At 51.1% G+C, this 10,853-nt stretch overlaps 1 protein-coding gene across 4 annotated transcripts in view; it reads left to right on the top strand.

Moving 5' to 3' along the window:
• The window catches only part of MYLK (myosin light chain kinase), a 123,559-nt gene that overhangs the window by 49,028 nt on the left and 63,678 nt on the right, over positions 1–10,853 (top strand). For 3 of the 4 annotated variants that reach the window (XM_049628310.1, XM_049628309.1, XM_049628311.1), the window contains one exon: positions 7,777–7,863. In XM_049628310.1, coding sequence (XP_049484267.1) covers positions 7,777–7,863 — 87 coding nt within the window. Of the gene's footprint in view, positions 1–7,776; positions 7,864–7,905; positions 8,093–10,853 lie in introns of those variants that run through there. The other variant, XM_049628313.1, reaches the window with a different exon arrangement.

Genomic DNA, 10,853 nt, shown 5'->3' with positions numbered 1-10,853 from the left:
TTTTTTTTTTTTCTTTTTTAAGGTTTGGGGAATTCATTCAGCAACATATGGGACTTTTTTACCCATAAGTTGGCTTCCCTCTACTAGATTCCCTTGTACTCTCTGCTAATCTTTTTTTTTTTTTTTTTAATGTTTCATTCTTGGGAGAGAGAAAGAGAATGAGCAGGGAGGGGCAGAGTGAGAGAGGGACACAGAATCCGAAGCAGGCTCCAGGCTCTGAGTTGTCAGGCGCCACAGAGCCCGATGTGGGGCTCGAACTCACAAGCTATGAGATCATGACCTGAGCCGAAGGAGGCATAACCGAAGGAGCCACCCAGGATCCCCACTCTCTACTAATCTTGATCACCATTACTTATCTCTAGTTTGGCCTTGGAGCTGCTGACTGAGATCTGGGTCTTAGGAGAAGAGCTAGCAAAGAGGTCAAAGGGAGACCAGCTGAGATAACAGGACTGACTCTCAGTTAATTGGTTTTGTTTTTCAAAGAGAAAAAGGGCAGCCCCTTCACACCCACTCTTTTCCCTGTTGCTAGACTTGGAGATATATTAGTGTCCTGCGAGTGGGTGGCCTTCCTGCCACATGGAGTTTTATTTCTCAGTCATGAGCCACCTCTTCACAAAGAACTGCAGTTTCCCTAACTGCTCCCCTGCCACCTTGCCTCACCGTTTCCTCTCCTGTGCTCCCCTCAGCCCAGCTGCTTTCCTGTCCTCCTTCCATCCCCTGGTGCTCCCAGCTCTCCCCAAGGCAGTGGTACCTAACTGAAAGATCCCAGGGGGTCCATGGACTCTTTGAAATTATAGGCAGAATTTTGTGTGCTTTTAAATCAGAGCATTTTTCTGAAGAGAGCCCCCATAGTTTTTAATCAGACTTGCCCTAAAAAGGGACTGTTACTGAATTTGCAAGTTCGTTCATCGCGTGGGGTCTCCTGATTTCTCTCTCCATCTGCAGCTGCCTGCTTAACCTCCCGATAGGACTGTGTCCCTCCTTCCCAAGGGGCAGTGAGGTTCCTCTCCACTATAGCTCATGCTGACATGAGCTGGCCCTACCCCCTGACAGTCACTAGCTATCAGTCACACAGCCTGTGCCAAATACCATGAAGACCATATCTGTGGCCAATATAATGATATATTTCAGGATCTCATGAAAATGACTTTGGCTCATTGGCCACTCTGTATTAGCCACATTCCTGTTTTTTCCCACTTAGAGTAAAGACAAAGGGAGGTAGCTTTTATAACTGAGCACATCTGGCCATTATCATCATGCTGTGTGTCTTTTCCCTAAGAAAAAGGGTGCTCTCGTGCACTTTCTTGATCTGGTCACACCCCTGTTCCTTCCAAGTGCAGCAGAAGGGCCAGTGTCAACCTTGTACCCCAGAAAGCACCTGAAGCCTGAACTCTTCCAGGGGGACAAAGCTGACCTTCAAGGTTTGCTCTGGCTAGAGGCTCTTGTGCATTTTTAACTCATACAACAGTTGGGCAGGGTATCTCTCGGTGGGAAAACAGAGGCTCGGCGAGGGTCAGCATCCTCCCCAGGTCATGCAGACAGTACACAGGAGATGCAGACTCTCTGGATATCTCTGATCCCAAAGCTCTTGCCCTTGGAGCCACCCTGCGCAGGGAGTTAGAACAGGATTTACCCTGACAGGGCTCACACCTGGGTGTGTCAGTTCTACAGCCTACCCTTTCCATGACTTGGTATGGCGTCTCTGTCTAGTGAATAGCATGGCAGTATCCACTGTCCGAGAGATCCAGGGCTGCCTTAGTAACAGCCCTTCCTACCGGGGAGTCCTCTGCTCACCTGGCCTGAGTGACCCATTCCCTCTCACTCCAGGTGAGAGGTAGGGAAACAAAACCCTTTGTAGGCCCAAATCCCAAGACAGGGCAGCTTAGGCCACCCTCCCCCAGCCACCCTGGCTACAGCTACCAGTGAGATCAAGGGCTTCATGGCCATGGAGGGTCGTACATTTGTGTGGTAAGAGGTGATGTTCCAGCGGGCATCCCGTGGTCATTCATCCCACTCTGTGCCAGGCACTGCTCTTGGGGCTGGGTTAAAAGCAGTGAACAAAACAGAAGGTCCTGTTATCGGGAACTTTACATTCTTGTGAGGGGGAAACAGTAACATAGATGAACAGACGTGTAATCTCAGGCAATACCAGGTGCTACGAAGGAAGCAAAGTAGGGTGTGGGGAAGATGTTACTTTTAGAGAAGGTGGCTGTGAGGCCTCTGTGAGGAAGTGACATTGGAACAGAGGCCTGAAGGAAGTGTGAAGGAGTCTCGAAGTAAGAAGGAAGAGGTACTGGTGAGAGCAAAGCCCGAGCAGAGGCTATACCTGAGGCATTCCCGGGAGTAGGAAGGCCAGGGTGGCTGAGCTGTGAGCCAGGACAGAGTGGTGGGAAACGAGGTGAGGAGTACCAGCAGCCAGATCTGTCTGAGTGTGGTGGGCCAGCTCTAGATATGGTGAAGGGTCACTCAGGTGACCCTGGTGACCAGAGTCACCCAGTCCCTGTGTGGATGAGAGGGAGAGCAGGGAGACCTCCTGTGATGGCCCAGGCAGAAGGTGATGTCAGCTTAGGCTCCACAGAAGAGGTAAGAGGTGATGAGATTCATAATCTATTCTCACAGTAGAGCTGATAGGATTTGCTGATGCATTAGAAATGGAGAGAGAGAGGGGCACTTGGGTGGCTCAGTTAGTTAAGCGTCTGACTTCAGCTCAGGTCATGATCTCAGGGTTGTGGGTTCAGGTCCTGTGTCGGACTCTGTGCTGACAGCTTCAGATTCTGTGTCTCCTTCTCTCTCTGCCCCTCCCTCCCCGACTCATGCTCTGTCACTCTCTCTCTCTCTCTCTCTCTCTCTATCTCTCAAAAATAAACAAACATTAAAAAAAAAGAAGAAGAAGAAGAGATGGAGAGAAGGGGAAGTCAAAGTGACTTAGTTTTCATGGGGGAGCATGGATCAATGGTGGCACCACCTTCTGAGATAGGCATGTAAGGGGCAGGGGCCAATCAAGTGCCTGTGAAGTGTCAGATGTCCGTTAGACGTCCAGGTGGGCACGTCACATAGGCAGGCATTTAGATGAATCTGGAGTTGAGTAAGGAGGTCAGGGTTGGAGGCAGGGTATGGGGAGCTGTCCACATAATAGGCCATTGAATGTTCTGGGACTGAATGAGGTCCCTAAGGTGGATGTGGATGGAGTAGGGAGGAGGAGGAGTAGGGCAGGACAGAGGTCTGGGAAGGAGACCAAGAGGGAATGGCCACAGTGGGACAGGAAGAAATCCAGGAGAGAGGGGTGCCCCAGAAGCCAAATGACAGCCATTTGAATAAGGAAGGAATGATGACATCAGTGTGTCAGAAGCTGCCGCTGAGAACAGGATGAGCCTGAGACCATCAGCTTTAGCAATTCAAAGGGGTTTTGTGGCTGTGACAAGGGGGTTTAGTGGAGCGATAGTAAAAAAGCCCAAACTGAGGCATATAGAGACTGAGGGGCCTGCTGAAATCCATGCAGCTAATAACTAACTGGGTGGGAATTTAAACACAAGCCTTGGCTCCTAACTACCATGCTTAACTTCCCCCATGGCCATCAGGAACCTCTGACTGTGCCTGAGCTGATAGCCATGCACCCTTCTTCCTGCCACATTCACAAGTCTGCTCCCACTTTCACGTTTGTCCGTCATGTCACCACAGGCAGCCAACATGCATTCAATTGAACTGAATAAAACTGCTTCCCCAGTAGGCCAAAGACAGTTGAATATTGGCAAACGATACGGTTCCACGTGAAACAAGTAGACAAAGCACTTAGTATCGTGCCAGGCACGGGCTAAGTAACCCAGTGAATGCCCACTGTTACTTTACATCTCATTTACTCTGTTGGGGTGTTACTCCTGTTTTCCTGGTGAAGGTCAGCTCAAAAAAGTTCAGGGAACTTGCCCAAGGACTCATAGGCCCCAAAGAGTAGAGCCAGCAAGGAGCTCTTTTCCTGACTAGAGCACCCGGTCTTCTGATGGAGCCAGCTTGCTGCTTGCCCTCGGGCAGAGAGAGGCCACCCCCTCTGCCCCCTGGTGGAGCTCCTGGACGCTTGACCCCCTCCCACCCCCAGAAGCCTCCCAAGACCTCACTCCCCCTGCCTTAAGCTTGTAATTCAGGGAACCAACCTCCTGGGGAAGACAGAAGCAAAAATGCTGCCCTGAAGGGTCAGGTCCAGAGCTAGCCCAGGAGTGGATGGGGGTGAGGTATTGTCCATATAAGGACACATTTTCCTCCCTATGTAGAGGCCCCCCACCTCCCTATATTTCCATCTTCCCATCCTTCTTTGGGGGCACAACCCGGCCAGCAATGGACTCCAGCCCTGGGGCCGAGATCTAGAAATGGAGTTCAATTTCATCACAAACTGATTAAAATAGAAAATACAAGCTGCTCTTAGTCTTGTATTACTATTATTTTTATCCCCTGGGCATCCATGTGAACACAGAGCTGGTTCTGATTAAGCACGTGGTCCTTCCAGCCCACCCCTTGCTGCAGCCCTCACAGAGGGCCGGTGGCTACTGGCGCAGGCACAGCCCCCATGGGGCAGGAGGACTGAGGGAAGTGGGGGCTCAGTCCCACCCCTGGGGGGGCTCCACGTCTGGAGGTGTGCCTGGTTTGAAAGGGAAACTTGAGCCCCTTTCCTCATGGTCAGATGGAAAGATAAAGTACACAGAACTTCTAAAAACAAAGCTCAAAGCACATGACAGGGTAGTGCACTCACACATCAGTGTAAAAGCCAGCACCCAAAAGCTGAATACAGATGCGGAGGCGGGAAACATGCGGGTGGGGGCTGGTCAGGCAGGGCTTTTGAAAGTGGAGAATTTTAAAGCAGACTGGGAGGGAGCTGAGGAAATATGGTGAGCAGGAGGAATGAATTAATAGGTACATGACCATTTTTCTCCTTTCCCGAGCACTACTGAATACATTCTCTCCTTTGAGCATCTTAACACTACGGTAGAAGGAATAAGTGTACTTTCCTTTGCACGGGTGTGGAAATAGAGACCCAGGGCAGTTGACATGATTTGCTCATGATCCCAAGATTGCTAATGACAAAGCCAAAACTGGTACCCTCCTCCCTGGTCTCTACTCTAATGCCGCTTAGAAGCAAAGGCCCATGCGACCCCACGAGGAGAGAAGGAATCTCCGTCCTTGTTTCCCTTCCTTAGGAACCCAGGAAGACCAGCCTCTCATCCCTGGCTTGCTTATGCCTCAAGTTACACACCAGTTAAAAAAAAACAAAAAACAAAAAAACAAAGCAACCCCGATCCTTCTTCACCTTTCTCCTGCGATGTCCCCAGAACTCACCAGAAGAAAGATGGGCAAAGAGAGTATTCAAGCCAAGAAGCACAGAGCTCTGTACACTCTTGGCTGTCTCTTCTTCTTCTTTAAAAAAGGGGAAAACAAACACACTTTGGAGTGTACCTTCCTGTAAATTGTCATTGGTGCCTATCAGGTCTTGAAGGAAGGGAAGAAAGAAACATAGACTGCTACACCCTGGTTTATGGCACCCTAGTCCCCAGACATCAAGAGATACAACGATAGGTGTTCCTGTCTCTCAGAATCGTCCCTGAGACCCTCCATGTACCACATGCCCACCTTTAGACACACAGGCACGTACACACATGTGCATACAAATACACACATACACACACACACGGCCTGTGTCACACACAGACTGGGAGTGACATATGAAAGTCATCTGTGGAGCTTCTGGATAATATGGACACCCAGGCCCTAACCAGACCAATTAAACCAGGATCTACAGGGTGAGACACCTATGTACAGCTGCTTCTAATGGGCAGCCAATGCTGAGAACCACACAAGTTGACAAATATTGAGGATTTTTCTGTAGCTGAGAATGACCATTAGGCCAGGGGAAAATACCCAGTGTGAGGAAGTGAAATCATCCCCTCCCCACAGGACTTTCTGCTTCTCCATCTGTATCCACATGGAACCTGGTGTGTGGGTGGCCACTGAGGAGACAGGACACAGGCAGTGTCAGCGATGGAAGGCACGGACCCCTGACTCACCATGTAGGATTCTGTTTGCTCTTATAGAATGTGGCAGAAGGAGAATAGTGGAGGCAGGGTAGGGCTTCCAGCTTGGTTCCCTCAACACTGTTCCCTGCCATATACTGCTAGGAAACTCTTCATGAGGCCTACGCTCAACCATTCCTGTAGTTACATGTGTACAGCTTTGGCTGATTTCAGTAGGGAGTTGCCCCCATAGCCCCAGAGGCCTTGTGCCTCGGAGCTGCCGGTGAGCTTAGACGATGCCCACACCGGGCCTCCTTTCCTGAAATACCCAGCTAGAACTGAGAGTGGGCAGGCTTTAGGTTAGGAAGCTTGACTCTTTGTGGGAGGATTTATATGGGCCAATCCACCTTCTGAAGCAGAAATGAGACCCAAATGCCATCTAGAAGGAGCAGTGCATCCAGATGGGAGCATCAGGAGACCGTGTGCTAGGGAAGTGTTCATCCCTAGGCCCTAGTTCTGTGCAACCTGTGTCCACCACACAAAGCTCCAGGAACCAGTCTGGGAGAGGGCATGTGTTAGCAGCTAGGACTGCCCCATCCAGGAGGCAAGACAGCAAGATGGCCCTTCCTCCCTAGCCAAGCCACAGGAATGTGGTTCAAGCTTCAGCTGGAAAGTCCCACCCCCTCCTTCCTCCCTTTGAGTTTCCTGTCTTCAGGAGCCGGAAAATGAATGGCAGGAAGGGACTCTGACAGGGAGGCTCCCTCTCAGCACATCCCTGAGGAGAATTCCTTGTGGGGAAAATGCTGGAACACAGTGATAGCTGTTTAACCAGCTCCTTCTTATCCAAGTTCCTGGGTGGTTTCCCCAAAGCTTCCTGAAGTCTAGTCTCCTTGGGGCCCAGTAAGGCCCTTTCTGACCACCCAGCCCAGTGTGATGTTACTCTTCTGCCCCAACAAGGGAGAGAGTGTGGTGATGTCCACACTCGACGTTAAAATGGAATAGGGAACGTGGAAGAGAGGACCAAGGCATTGTGCACTCATCCACCTGCCATTTCAGGTCCACCCAGAAGGCTCGGTTTCATTGGACCCACTTTGAGGAGGAGTGCACAGCCTCCCATAATGGGTCCAAGGCTCAGTCCAGAGGGGGTGAGGCATGCCGGCTGCCTGCTCAGAGGCCTTCATCTGGTCTTAAAGTCTGTCAGTGACCAACTGTAGAAAGAAGTCTGGGAAATCAGAAGGTGCAGGCCCCTTCCAGACCATGAGCTGAGGCATGGACTCTGTCCCCTCTTTCTTCTGTCGGAGAGACCTCTCCATACAGAGCAGGCTTTTGGAAATACAGAGCAGTTAGCGCTAGCGAGTAAAGACCCAGTGAAGGGAAAAGATGGGAGAGAAGTGAGCACAGGGGTGCCGCCGCTCCTCCGACCCTGCCAGCGATGTGATTCCTGGCAGCCCGTGCCTACCATGCAGGGGAATGCATAATAGCTCCCAGCATAGCCTGTCCATCCATCTTGCCTGGGTGACTGCTCTCTCCACCTGATTTATAAGGCGCAGTGGAGTGCGCACACGCTCCTTCTTTGGTGCTCCGGTGGAGGAAGGTGCCCGAGGCAGGCGCCGTCTGCTCGGCAGGCACAGAGGGCCCCCAGAGTGGAAAGAGGAGACGGGGCGGGGGGGGGGGGGGTAGTGCTGTAATTTTGGTTGGGGTGGGATTTTTATTAAGACACCTCCTCTGTTCATTTCCTTGGGCAGCAGCCAACTAATGTCCGTCATTACCTGTTCTGTTCCAGATGCTCCTGCCAGGGAGAATGCCAAGGCCCCGGAGATGAAAGCCCGGAGGCCCAAGAGCTCTCTTCCCCCAGTGCTAGGAACAGAGAGTAAGTACTTGCTCAGCTTTCCTAGGCAACCCCAGGACTGAGCCCCAGCTTCCTTGCCTGCACCCCAGCGAGCCCCGTGAAGCCTTGGTGACTGGGCCAGTGGCCGTTTGGCACTGCCCACCTCTCCCAGCCTCTGCACAGCCTTAGTGGTGCATACCCACGTCCACTCGCCACCTCACTCAGGCCCTCTGTGCTTCTCACCAAGACTCCTCCTCCTGATCTCTCCCAGGTGAGTCCTGCTGGGCAGAAGCTTTCCAAACCGTGGCTCTGCTCTCATCACTCCTGGTTGCGGTGCCCGGTGGTCCCCAGAGCCTACCAGTCCCATTCAAGTGGGCCTCACAGACATTGCACTTGTGCACACTTGTCCTGACGTGTGGTCTGGCCTTTCTTTCCGAGTCTGCCCCAACTCCTGTATCCTTACTTTATGCTCAGGCCAGGCCGAGCTCCTCCATGTGCGATGGAAGTGCCCGTGCCGCTTCCATCATGCCTCTGCTCTGGGAGCACCTCTCTCCGTGAGACACCTCTTTCATGGGACAGACTCGCACTGAAAAGCCACGTCATCCCTGAGTTTGTCCTTGCCCCAGCTGCAAGTAACCCTTCCTTCCTGTGTGCTCCTGGAGCACTCAGCACCTCCCTGCTGCCACTGTCTTCTGCCCAGTGTCTGGTGATGTGTCTGTGGCTCACCCCTCCTCCACTGTGAGTCCCCTGAGGGCTGCCCCTGGGGCTTCCGGGATGCCGGGCCTTGCTCATAGAGGGACCCGGACTTGCTCGTAGAGGGAGGTGCAAGAGTTGCAGCTGTGGTATAAATAACTGTGCAGGGAAGGACTTGTGTGACTCTACAAAGTGTCTCCCTCTCCCTGGTCTCACCTTCCCCCAGGGCTCACTGATGTATCAGGCACAACACCCCACAAAAATATCTCAATATCTTATAGAATTAGAAAAAAATAAACTTTTGGGTCAAAGAAAATGTTTTAATTCACAATATTAATATATTCATCTTTATACCAGTGCAGTTGTAAAATATAAGTTATGTGTGCATATACATATATATTTTAAAATTTTTATTTGTGTATTTTTAAGTTTATTTATTTTGAGAGAGAGAGAGAGGAGGAGGAGGAGGGGCAAAGAGAGAGGGATAGAGAATCCTAAGCAGGCTCTGCACTGACAGCACGGAGCCCAGTGCAGGGCTTAAACTCGCAAACCGTGAGATCATGACCTGAGCCAAAATCCAGTCGGCGCTTAACTGACTGAGCCACCCGGGTGCCCCTTATTCTCCTCTTTTCAAAGCTGCATATTTACCCTCCTAATGATGAGCTTGGGTTCCTTGTGCATACTCCAGCCAGCTTCCAGGGGGATGCTCAGCCTTCAGTATGTTGGGGCAGCCAAATTGGAATTATAATGTCTAGTGGATATTTAACCAAAGTGGGGAGCTCAGAGTATCAGGAGTAGACCTTTAATAAGTTGCTGGAAATGCGTATATAACTGTAAGAAAAACCCAGTAAAAATGGGGTGGTGATTTTATTTTCCAAGACGATCACTTGGACCCATGCTCTGTTAGTTACGGCAAAATGGGAGCTTTGAAGAGCACCAGGTGGTTGTGACTTAGGGACCGATGCAGTCATTTGCTTCTCCTGAGGGCAGAGGCAGGAGTGCATGGACTTTGAGCCGGGCCATCAGCAGCCTGCTGCCCTCAGCTCTGGCACATCCATTACAGGCAGATCCTGGGGGCAGTGAGGTGGGGTCCAGGGGAAGGTTGTGAAGGAGAAAACAAGCTGGGGACAGTGAGCAGCCCCGGGAGCTGGGCCTTTGTGCTGGGGGAGAGAGGGCTGTGGGGCACACCGAACAAGTTGTCATAATCTGACTTGGGGTGGTGGCTCTCAACCCCTGCTGCATATTAGACACACCTGTGGAGCTTTTAAAACCTCTGCTGCTGGGGCAACCCAGCCTAGTTAGATCAGAATCTCCAGAGGTAGGATCCAGGCTTCAGTACTTGTTCAAGCCTCTAAGCTATTCCAGGGTGTGGTAGGTCAGCCTGGAAGCCTAGAAGCACCCTGTGCCCACACTGTTGGTCTTCAGGAACAGAGGGGGCCTCCCTTACTGCCTCTGTTCAGTGTGGCACTGCCTTAGGAGCCCTCATGCCCAGGTCCTCAGAGTATCTCTGGCACCAGCCCACAATCTCTACTCTTTAAGGAAGGAGCAAGATGCTGGAAGCAGAGCTGGAAGCCAAGGTTCTTACCCCTACACAGTGAGTGGGGAGTGGGGCTCAGTCAGTGGCACTGCTTAGGGAGAGGGGCGGGCTGGCAGAAAGTGCTGGTCTCCCTTTCCATAGCAAACAAATACATCCATATCTAGATTAAGTCCAGAGGACGCTACTTGTCTGTGGAAGGGGAATTTTACTCTAGTCTTTGTCTTGCAGTTACAGACAGATGTCTTACCCCCCAAGGGGATGGAAATGTGTGTCTCCGTGTACAGTAATGACCACTTTGAATGGCCCATCCACCCAACCTCTCGTCACCCCAACACATCACCTGCTGGGCACTGAGGACATTAGCCGGGTGGTTCTGGTGGCCCCTCCACCTGCTTGCATACCTGTGTTCGTGTCCTTCAGAAACCTGTAGAGTTCTCTGGGTGCCTCCTGAACACCATGGGGCTTCCTTCCCAGGGGCTCCTAAGAAGACAGCTGCTCAGAGATAGGAAATGAAGGAGGTGTCTTTTAGGGCTGTACCCCCAATCCTTTTCTCACTTGTTGGGCTAATTTGTATTATTTATTAATTACATAAATTAAATATGCATGCATTCTTCTTTAAAACATTCTAAACAGTATAGAAATACACCAGGTGCAACATGAAAGCCCTCTTTCATCTACCCCCAGTTCCACTCACCTCCTCAAATATAGTCACAATTATTCTTTTTCTATGCACTTACATATACTTATGTAAATACAGCATGTAACCTGGACACCTCTGCAACTTGCCTTTTTCTCTTAGCAT

The sequence above is a fragment of the Panthera uncia genome, chromosome C2 (assembly GCF_023721935.1).
Source record: "Panthera uncia isolate 11264 chromosome C2, Puncia_PCG_1.0, whole genome shotgun sequence".
NCBI classification, from domain to species: domain Eukaryota; kingdom Metazoa; phylum Chordata; class Mammalia; order Carnivora; family Felidae; genus Panthera; species Panthera uncia.
This window is presented reverse-complemented; position numbering and strand designations above follow the sequence as displayed.